The sequence below is a fragment of the Cynoglossus semilaevis genome, chromosome 9 (genome assembly GCF_000523025.1).
Source record: "Cynoglossus semilaevis isolate Cse_v1.0 chromosome 9, Cse_v1.0, whole genome shotgun sequence".
NCBI classification, from domain to species: domain Eukaryota; kingdom Metazoa; phylum Chordata; class Actinopteri; order Pleuronectiformes; family Cynoglossidae; genus Cynoglossus; species Cynoglossus semilaevis.
The window spans coordinates 15354584-15365188 of record NC_024315.1 but is presented as its reverse complement, the minus strand read 5'-3'; the positions used below and the strand labels follow the sequence as shown (position 1 = coordinate 15365188).

The 10605-nt window shown below is 38.1% G+C and overlaps 2 protein-coding genes across 3 annotated transcripts; both read right to left on the bottom strand.

Moving 5' to 3' along the window:
* Positions 1 to 709: 709 nt before the first annotated feature.
* cbln18 (cerebellin 18) lies at positions 710 to 5144 on the bottom strand. 2 transcript variants are annotated; one of them, XM_008317487.3, is made up of 5 exons: positions 4829 to 5144; positions 4459 to 4591; positions 4191 to 4367; positions 3149 to 3280; positions 710 to 2664 (listed from the first exon to the last, which is right to left on the bottom strand). In XM_008317487.3, exons 2-5 carry the CDS (start codon positions 4550 to 4552, stop codon positions 2357 to 2359), a joined length of 711 nt encoding a protein of 236 aa, XP_008315709.1. In that variant the 5' UTR covers positions 4553 to 4591; positions 4829 to 5144; the 3' UTR covers positions 710 to 2356. The 2 variants fall into 2 exon arrangements, with proteins under 2 accessions (XP_008315709.1, XP_024914357.1); XM_025058589.1 differs by having other exon boundaries at positions 4459 to 5144.
* Positions 5145 to 6312: 1168 nt separating this feature from the next.
* tppp2 (tubulin polymerization-promoting protein family member 2) lies at positions 6313 to 10434 on the bottom strand. Its single transcript, XM_008317489.2, has 5 exons — positions 10367 to 10434; positions 9886 to 10045; positions 8845 to 9043; positions 8274 to 8427; positions 6313 to 7609 (listed from the first exon to the last, which is right to left on the bottom strand). Exons 3-5 carry the CDS (start codon positions 9033 to 9035, stop codon positions 7412 to 7414), a joined length of 543 nt encoding a protein of 180 aa, XP_008315711.1. The 5' UTR covers positions 9036 to 9043; positions 9886 to 10045; positions 10367 to 10434; the 3' UTR covers positions 6313 to 7411.
* Between the last annotated feature and the right edge of the window lie 171 nt (positions 10435 to 10605).

Sequence of the window (10605 nt, the reverse complement as noted above, 5' to 3'; positions counted from 1 at the left end):
GCAGCCAGGGCAGGGGAGACTGATTTGTGGCAGAAGAGTGGCATCAGTAAAAGGAGGCGGGGTTACAGGACTGTGTCGAGACAGTGACATTGTCTGATAGACGGGCTGAGCTGACGAGGAAAGTGATGAAGAGGCTTATATTTTCACTAATAGACAGTCAGGAAGTTCAATACCCTGAAGTTCTGTACCTGGAACCTTTGTAAGAGAGCCTTTTAGCTATAATTAAAAAATATAAGATAATCTATGTCTACTGAATAACGGCATTATACCGTTGGCACTTGAAGAATGATGTTAGCGTTAGCCGTGTTGAATAGCCAGTGTTTCTACATACATATATCTCACCTTCTCTGCTTTGTCTTTTCTTTTTGCCTACCTGGTTTTCTCTGCAGCCATTGTTCTCTTTTATTCCTTTGGAGAACAGGTGTTTTAATTACAGAGACTCTATATATAAGATGGATGTTCTTGTCCGGTCTTGTTTTTGAAGTCTCCGGGATATATTATTTTCAGTACCACTGTTGGTCTACACTAGATATTGCCATAAACCAAAAGTTGTCATCTTTTTTTAATTAAAACCTTAAGTCAGCTGCGGTTGACCGACTCAACTTTGTTTTGTTTTGGGGTTTGTTTTTTGGTACACACACCATAGATTGACTATAACTCTTATTATTTTAGTCCTATTTCCTTATCACCATGGTTTGGTAGTTGGCCTAATAATATCTCTCGAGGGTGAGTTAACAAATCTGCTGTTCTCCAGTGAATAGTATCAGCTGACTGGACCTTTAGAGAGCACATCCATCATGTTTACTGTCTTTTAATGGGGATGAAAAGGAGAAGTTGAAAGAAATGACTGAACTGGTGACAAGAAACAAAAGAAATCTATGAAACATCGATCAGCGGCCACCTTATGTCTGCCTTGTCAAAGCAGACTGTCTTGATGGGAACATACAGTCTCTCTCCCTCTCTGTCTCTCTCTTTCTTTCTCTCTCTCTGGAATATAAGCAGAGTTGAAAACATTGAATACAATCAACTTTTTTTAACGTTCGATACCGTGCTAGCCGCTTCACAAAGCTCACTTTCCTCAGTTATCTGTTTTGTTAAATACATTTTCCTTTACTGCCTTTTCACCGTTACATTAACACTGTCTATATAATGTACCTCTTGTTCTTTCTATTACACTGCATCCTCCATCTAAAACCTTTTATTCTACCCTGGATCAATTTGCTGAATCAAATAACCTAAATGTAAAATACCCCCTTCATTACCTCCGTCACTCCATCCCAACATCTTCTCTATTAACTCTCCTCCCACTTTATTTTCTTCCCCGGCTTCAGACCCCCATCCTCACTAACATTACTGCAGTAACACTTTAGTCCTGTGTCAATGTTGAACTACAACCAAACCAAACATCCATTCTTATACATGTATTTTAATGAAACACTAGGAGTATTTTTTTAATGACCTGTGGTTCATTCTGATTTTCCTGACCCTGTCATCATCATCACTGAAACCTTTGCAGTTCCATCTCGTCATTCATATGCTCATCTACACCCTTCAGTATGCAGTCTGAGGACAGGATACGCTGCTGACAGAAGACCAATTCTCGTAAGACTGAGTTAGTATTAGCTGTACACTACTGCCATCTAGTGGTAAGGAAATCTGGTAATATTTGATGAATTTCAACATAGGAATCCTTTTCTTTTTCCCCCCCCCAAATATCAATTACATAAGCAAGAAGAGCGAAGACAAAGATGGAATCTATGTTTACCAGTACTATTACTGATATTTTAATAATGAACAGTATTCTAAGAATCACACTAGAAGTGTCTATCGCCGTAGTCTATGGCAGTGGTTCTCAGTTATTTTCTGTCATGCTCCCCTTTGGGGACAGAGATGTTTTTCGATATTTGAAATTACTGTGAATGTTAGAGACTATTTGTCAAAAACAGCATGACATCGTCGCCTGGAGAAGGGAGTGCAATAGATGACCAAAACAAGGAATCACCATCACCACTTGGGGGCAGCAGAGTACACCTTGAACAGTTTACCAGTCCGTAGAGAAAAACGACTGCACAAACGGTGAACTGTTGTTGCATTTTAAAATCTTTCTCCATTTAAAACCATGTTTAAGGGGAACAGGATGTGAACTATTGTTGACAGACATTTACTTCAAATAGATTCAACTCTCTTCGTGAGATGGACATGATCTGCTGTGGCGACCCCTGAAGAGAAAAGCTGTAGAAGATTCATAATACAACTCAGTATTTGTTTATTTATTTAAAGATCCTTTAATACTACCATTTTGTGTCTTTCTCCACACTTGATCACATCAGTTCTACAGTAGTAAACAGCACTTATATTAATAATTTTTGGAATGAAGAGGATAAATTAAAGAACCAGAGAAGGAGTTGAGGCCTGCACCGTCCCCACACAGCCTTCGGCCAATCAGGAGCTGCACGTAGACCTGGGAGCCCTGATCCAGAGACAGTAGTACTGTCTGTGTGCTGCTGTCCTCTGGGTCCTCCCTGTTATCCTCCCAAGTGGAGACCACTGCCTCCCCATCTCGCATTAATTGGGCTTTGAAGGACAGTTTTTCACCCGTTTCCACCTTAGAGTACACCGAAAAAGAGAAGGAGTACAGTGCGGCTCGAGGTGCTGTAAATACGCCTGAAAGAAAAACATTTTCTTTACTTGGTGTGTTTAAGTTGGTACAGAGTCAGTATATCTGAACTTGAACAAACATCCGAAATGTTGAAATCAATCGCTACCATAAGATGCGTTGCAACGCATCAACAATTTCAGTTAATACCACTAATTTTTGCTGTTGCTGGAGGCTGGTCTATCTCTCTGCTTATACATCGCCACCTACTGGAGTGTTCAAGCCAAACGGAAAGAAGAGCTTTTATATTAACACTGATACTACCAGAAGTTGTAACAGCCAGAACAACCATCGTGGTCATTTTGACCACTCATACGTTATTCACATAATATTCAAATATTTAGAAAATGTTCTAAATATAAAACATGTAATGGGATTTCTAAATAATAGACCAACTGATAGGACATGAAAATACACATTTAAAAATATTTTAAGGACTGGCCACGGCAGTGCTGTATGACAGCCATGTACTGTGTGTGTGTACTTACGTACCTAAAGCAGGGTTATAACCATGTCCTTGATTGAGAATGACATCATCATAAGGGATAGAAAAGTTGTTGTTGAAGGGTCCAAAACAACTTGTTCTGGGGCTCATGGTGGCAGTGAAGGAAACCTGTAGACCTCCTAACATGACAAACAGAAACCAGCATTATTAACTAGTAGGTTACTGACCAATCATCTGGGATATTTTTACCATATGTAAATTTTGCAGCTGTAAGAAACAGACCATTACTGTCGTCATTTTAGTGCTAAAGGAATGTTAACGTAAATGATGATACACAACAATAATGTAACTGGTAAATCAACACATACTGTTGGTCTATTTCCTATTGTCTGTTTCTTTTCTGCCTGTTGAAGTGAAGCAGAATGAATGGTATTATATAGCAGTTAAGTTAAAATTCTGTTTGTTCTTTGTGCTAACGACAGCATCTAGTAACAGTTACTTGTCCAAAACAAATAAATCTTTATTTGTGCAGTAGCGAGTATATACTACGTCAATACAGTTTATACCTATTGATATAGTGTTCCTAGTTCCTAAGTGTGCTATGTATAGTGTCCACAATATATTCTTTAATGTTGACAACCGCCAACCTATGAAACCATAGAGATGCAAATTAGCCACCTAGCTATAATTCCATCTACTATATTCTCTGGACTATAAGTCGCACCAGCCAAAAAATGAGTAATGAAGATGGAAAAAACATAGGTTGCTCCAGAGTATAAGTCGCACCAGTGCCCTCTAGTGGCTGTCAGTGTGAAAATAACAAACATGTGAAATTATATATTTTAATATACAAGTTGCACCTGAGTATAAGTCACAAACCCAGCCAACGGATGAAAACAAAGTCAGATTTATAGTCCAGGAAATACAGTATTTCCATGTAAATGTATATGTATAGGAATACATGCAAACACCAACTGGATTAAAACTTGGACTTTGTATTGTCCTATATTTAAAAATAAAAAAGGAATACACGCAAACACCAACTGGATTAAAACTTGGACAGCTTCTGTCTGTGTCATGATGGACTACCTATGTCTTCAAGGACGTTGTCAGCTAAGTTGGAAAGTCTTGATGACAGGCTCATCAGTCTCGATGAGATTTGGTCGTCTGCTTCCTGGAGGTCTTTGCTGGCGCAGCAGCAGCCTAGCTGCCTGAAGGCACACTCACAGTCCCACTTGTGGCAGGTCACCTCCCCCTCCCACGCAACTGGGTAAAGAAGAAAGAAAGTGTCTTAGGTTTAAACACTTACACCAGAGTTTATTCAACAGTGTACAGAATGTGTCGATAGATTATTAACCTGCTGCAGCTTTGAGGCTGCTAATGGTGATTTCAGCTCTCACGCTGCTCCACAGAAGTCCGATGACAAACAGAGTGTGTCGTGTGTTTCTCATCTTACAGCACAATGACTTTCCTGCAGACAATATACAAGTCTGGGGGGAAAAGTAGCTTTTCATTCTGGGACCAACGGCCACCTTTTAAAGCAAACCTGGTTCTGTTCCACCATTTGATTAATTACTGATGTGTTGATCCAGTACAGAATTAATCAAATCAGTGGCCACGTTTGGTAAATGTTTGAAATAGAATTAAAATTTTTTTTTGACTAAATATTGTCCAGCTTGGACCATATATAACACAAACAGCTACATAGAGAAAAAATGATCACTTACAGGAGTCCACCAGGGGGAATCTTCTCTCCAGTCTCTTTATGCACCGGCCTGGGAGTGATGTTCAATTTAATCAGTGTCTCCAGCAGAGAATAACTGTCCTGTGGAGACGGGCAGTCATGTAGAGTTGGTGTCTCGTCAGTGGTCACTGGTTCCTCTGTGACCTGTTTAAATATATTTCAGTGGGCGCCTCTGCTCCCCAGTGTATTATTTTGAATTGTATCTCAGAAAGCTTGAGATAAGAATATACATTATGGTATAGAGTGGGTCAGTGGTGTCACGTTAGCTGATAAGATCTCTCTGGTGTTTTGTTTGTGATAAGCTCACAGCATTATGAACCCGTCACTCTATATGATGGCCTAGTTTGTGTGTGTGGAAAGGGGGGGCGGGGGGGGTATATGTGTACTTGTTTGTGTCATGTGAGGGTGGGTGTTTTTGTGTGTTATGTGAGTCTGAATAGGCTGTTTTTAAAGCAGTTATAACAAATGTGACTCTCACCAAGAGAATTCCAGTATAAAGATGCATAAAGCTATGGGTGGACAGGTTTGTGTCCAAGATTAGACGATATTATGTAACGATTTTCTAAGATTGTGAACTTCATTTTTTGTAGATGGCTACTTTATTATAGTGCACATTACTTTGAGATAAAGCAATCAAGAATAAAAACAAAAACATAACAGCAGCAGCATTCACAGAGTCCAGTCTTATCAGACCATGTCTGTAGTGCACAGTGTAGAGAATGAAAAGCTGATGCATCACTTATATACTGATTATCCTCTGAAAACAGCCTGTGTTGGTGTTATTTTTCAGGTCTGTCCTAGAATGCTGAATTTGTAAAAGTTGCAAGGTTTTTATTATTTTAAAATTGTATAAAAAAGTTGTCTTTGAATTGCCATTTGTTATGAAAAAAAGGTGTTCTTAATTTTTTTGAAGTTAGTCTTTAATAGCTATAGCTATAGTCATAATTGTGATTAAACAGGATGTATCACCATTCCAACCACCAACACTGGAACCAGAACAGAAAGACTAATAACAGCAGGTAGATGTCTGTGTTTCACACCTGTTGTATTTGTGACTAGTCTAAATGATGGAATTATAATATGGAAAAATGTTAAGAAGAACTGCATTATTTTAATTGGGTTGGTGGAGTTCAGTCATTTCGGTGCATCTTAATGGTGGCTTGTAGAACGTCTCAAGAGTTATTTTTAAAACGTATATAAAACATTTGTCCTCAACAATATTAACAGCACTTCAGTCCCCTGTAATCCATACGACACCTGTCAGCTGTGTTACAGGCAGGGCTTCGGACCTGAATGCACGCTGGGTGTTAAGGTGGTATTTTAGGCTTGAGGTGCGGCAGTGAAACAAATAAATTTTTTTGTAGTGTGTGTTAATGACAACCTGCTTGTCATCTGTGCATTAGAGCAGTGGGAAGTGAATACACAGAGCATGTTGTTATAAGTAAGACACAGAGAGAGATGGGAGTATACATTTAACAACGCCTAACGTCTTTGTCCATTAGTTTTATTTATATTGTTCATTCATATTTTTGCTTACACAGGTCATTTCCATGTGCCCCAATTAAATTTATTATATAGCAATTTATTCATTCATTTGACTGAACATTCTTTTTTTTAAATACCTATGGAATAAAACTATTTTAAAGGACCTTTTGGAGCAGTAAGAATTCAGTAGAATACTAAAGTGAAACATTAAAAAGTGAGTATTCAGTACTCACTGTAATAGTACTGTGTGTATGCATTAAATCTTTTGTTCACTTTTTTGTAATGTGTTCTAAACTCAGTTCTACTACATTTTGTTAGAACTGTGAAGCGGCATTTGAATGGCACTAAATTTGTATTTTTTTTTTTTTAATGCACCAGGCTGAAGAAGCAGCAAATGCCAAATGACACCAGTAAAACCAGGGCAGAGGCTGAGGCAGCGTTAAGGCACAGAGTTAGTGGCAGGACAAAGCTGAGTTAGTGTCAACAAATCATGCACGAATACAAGTGATTCTGACTCTTCAGGTCCATAGTAGTACAATTCTGTTCACATCACATGTAATTTTAATTTCTCTACATGCTTTAATGCTTCTAGATGTATTACATTTATTCATTTAATGTCCACTGTTGCAACACAGTCATATTTATATAATCAGTTGTCAATCAGTGTCAACGTTTTTAAATCAGAGGTCTCAAACCTCTGGTTATCGGAACCCCCTCTCCACTCCAACATCTAGCCCTGTGAATGCCAATATTGTTTAGGTATTTTTTTATTCAATTTAATTTTTTTCAATTAAAAACATATTTTTAAGATATCACTTTTTTTCTGTTAAATGCTGTAAAGATGTTTGCAATCTACTGTAGTGTAGATAATGCAGTACTTGCAGTACAAAAAATAAAAGTATCTGGGGTTTTGGTGTTGAACATTCTAATACTGATGGCTCTCCCCTAAAATGATCAGGAGTTTGGGACCCCTGATTTAAACACTGGGTGTGTATATGAACTTTATATATTTAGTACATTTCTGTCACTACTGTTATTTCCTTTTTTCATTTAAATACAGTTTGTCTAAGATTTCATTCTACTAGGCGTTGTGCTCTTTCATTTTGTCTTCATAAGTGCCGCTGCCTTTGTAAGCTCCGACATAACCACTGGTGTCTGGGATGTCCACACGCCCGGTCTTTCCTCTTCCTTTGCCAGAGTCATCGAATCGCTCCTTATGTGATCCGGTGTACTTGGACGTGTCGGTCAGTCTGTCCACAGCACCGGCCTTTGCTACTTTCTACAGAATTAAAAAAAATCATGACAAAAACACAATTAAAGGTCTTACTGAAGTACAAGAATAAAACAGACTTTAAATGTCACCATAGAAGGGAACGAACGAAAGAGTTCAACGACCCACAACATGACCAGATGTTTTCAACCATGGTGCCAGCAGATAATTCATAATTCATGAATGAATTTATCAATGAAAAACAAGATAAATCAACTTGTTCAAATTTTACTTATTATGAAACTTTGGCGTGTGTAGTTGAACACATCCCTGATGTACTCGCAGGAATTGAAGAGAGACACAAAACAGATCTTTAACACATCTTAATCTTTTTTTGGTTTGTTTTTATGGTCATTTTCTGACCCCTAGTGGAAGGGTTTTAAATAGTTCTGCCTGTATCTTGTCACATGAATGACTGAAGACAAAGTGTCGACAATAAATAAACAATAATCTTCAGACCAATTAAGTGAAATTGGCCCACTTTCCACAGTTTACCTGATGATCTCCTGCAGCTCAGCTCAGTAGTTGGAAATCAATGACTCAGTGAATTGAATCATCATTTATAACTATTGTTTGTGAGACAATTAAATAACAGCGTTCCATATTTGAGAGCAGTCCATTAATTCAGTCCATCTTGACAACAGTAATGGAGGACAAATTGATTTGTACTCACGGTGATTCCAACATTGGCTGGTCCCTTCCCAGCAATGAGATCATAGATCTGTTGGACAGCCTCCTCCTTACTTTTGTCCTTAAAGCGTTTGGGAGCCAACTCAGTGAGGGCTTGGTTGAACTGCTCAAATGTGATTACTCGAGCCGACTTCGCCCTAGAAACAGAATCCAAATAAAGAAAAGGACAGAATAATACAAACATTTTTTACTTGTCCCTTGAAATTAAACTATAAATATGTGCTTTCACTTTATCTTTTAACTAAATATTTTTTTAAATAATTACATTATGGCAGTGTTGCAACTACTTGTGTGTGAACTACACATACACATGACAGTTGTTTACAGTAAATATCCTGTATGAGACTTATTGTATTAAACAAAATATAATACAAATAAAAATCTTTTTCAGCATTGGTGTCTCACGAGTTATGGTTTTTGAGTGTTAGCATCACAGTCACCGGTAACAGTTGACCATCGTAGCTAACAAAAAAATCAACTTTTTTGGATCAGCTGCTGCCCCCTCTTGGTCACAGTGGGTTGACAGCGCTGCAGGCCCTGGACCAATGTCTTACTTGACTTTGCTGAAAATGATGTCGACATCCGTAGCGGTGACATTCTTCCCATCGATGACGTGGCAGTCTTTGCAGAGCTTAGCGAAGTTTTTCCCATTCATCTCCTTCCCCGTGGCCTTGGAGTCTCCATGAACAGCAAACTTCTGGAATGAGCTTTCCACTTCTGCCCTTGACACCGATCTGTCGGCCATGTTGACACCTGAACAGGAATTCATTCATCAGTGGGATTCATGTATCGGTCCTTCTGACAGAAGCTCACAACACACACACTGTCCTGTTGTTAAAGTTCTCTTGAAGTAATGAGGATTTCCTTAACGTTTACCTCTTTACTATCCTGCAGACTCAATGTGACATCAGAAGAATAAAGTTCTGCCTGATGGGCAATACTGAACCCTCTCTGTCTCTCTCTCTCTCTCTCTCTCTCTCTCTCTCTCAGTGAGAGCCACTCCAGCCAGTCTATTACTAGTGTAATTCAATCAATGTGATTTTCAAACTGTGTCCTTCCTCAACACGTCACATGTCAGTTATATTGTATATGTGTTATTTCTGTCTATTAGACCGACATCAGAAACCAATGTCATGCATTTGGTGAAATGTATGAAATAAAAAAAATGTGGTTGTGATTTGATGTTGTTTTAATAAAAACTTAGTGTCTTATTACACTTTATATCCATACACACATCTCATCAGTGCATGCAGTCGTGCTAAATTGATAACAGTTGTTAACAACTTGCATGCAGTTTACTCGAGAATATCTGTCAGTCTGAAAGCGTTTAAAAAGATTCTGTGGAAAATATTAGTAAATTAGCTATCGATTTAAAATGTTCTGGTGTGCGTCTCCTTCTGCTCAGTCCTTATTTAGGTTGAAGGTGGAGAATGTCTCATTATAATAGAGCAATAAACAAATAATTAAATCTGATAAATACCACTTCAAAGTTACTGTTTTTCTGCTCATGTTTCCCCTTGCCTTTGCTGTTAAATGATTCCAGGACACATGATGGAAATCCTATTTCTTAAAGAACTCCAGAAATCAAAGTATACCTGCGGTTTTAAATGAGATGATGCTATGCAAAAAAATCTGGGAAATGGTAATCCAGGTAGTGGTCTGGTCTGACTGGTTTTATCCTGATCCTCCTTGTTTGTCCTTCTCTCCTCTGGATCTCCTCCTTCCGGCCACTCCCAGGCTTCCTCGTAACGATGACTGCAGTGATGCAAACAGTCAGGAGGAGAGAGAAACAAGTGAGGGAGGGGGGGAGGAGGGAGAGAGTACAAACTGGCACAGAGTGTGACATCATGGGTATTCTGTGTCCTTTGTCTTTTCAGCTGCCGTGGTTTCAAACATGGTCATGTTGATTTTGCTAAAAGATCGCATAGATTTAACAGAAATTCATATTTTATGTTCTAGTTATGGTTTGTCTGAAACAAGACAGTGAGAACGATGCTGCACAACAGTGTGTTCAAATAATACCAACATCTAAGATGCGCAAGACTTCCACTAATGTTGAAAAAAAATGTTGTTTACCTTTACTATTATTCACCAAGTCTTTCTTTTCTGATGTTTCTTTTTTTTTTTTTTTCACTTTCCAAATCTTTACCATTGGATTTCAAACATTAACAACTTGTGCATGATATCCTTTAAACCTTTGTAAACTTTTACCTTTGATCATTTACTTTGATAAATACTGTGTATATATATACTATATATATATATATATATATATATATATATATATATATATATATATACAGAGTGTGATTTCT

Coding starts and splice junctions, on each gene's coding strand:
- cbln18 (XM_025058589.1), bottom strand. CDS start 4,615: ATGAAAAGCTACTTTTCCCCCCAGACTTGTATATTGTCTGCAGGAAAG. Junction 3,281..4,190: donor CAACGTCCTTGAAGACATAG/GTAGTCCATCAT, acceptor TTGTCATGTTAG/GAGGTCTACAGGTTTCCTTC. Junction 2,665..3,148: donor TGGTTATAACCCTGCTTTAG/GTACGTAAGTAC, acceptor TTTTTCTTTCAG/GCGTATTTACAGCACCTCGA.
- tppp2 (XM_008317489.2), bottom strand. CDS start 9,035: ATGGCCGACAGATCGGTGTCAAGGGCAGAAGTGGAAAGCTCATTCCAG. Junction 8,428..8,844: donor ATCATTTTCAGCAAAGTCAA/GTAAGACATTGG, acceptor TTCTGTTTCTAG/GGCGAAGTCGGCTCGAGTAA. Junction 7,610..8,273: donor CAGCCAATGTTGGAATCACC/GTGAGTACAAAT, acceptor TTAATTCTGTAG/AAAGTAGCAAAGGCCGGTGC.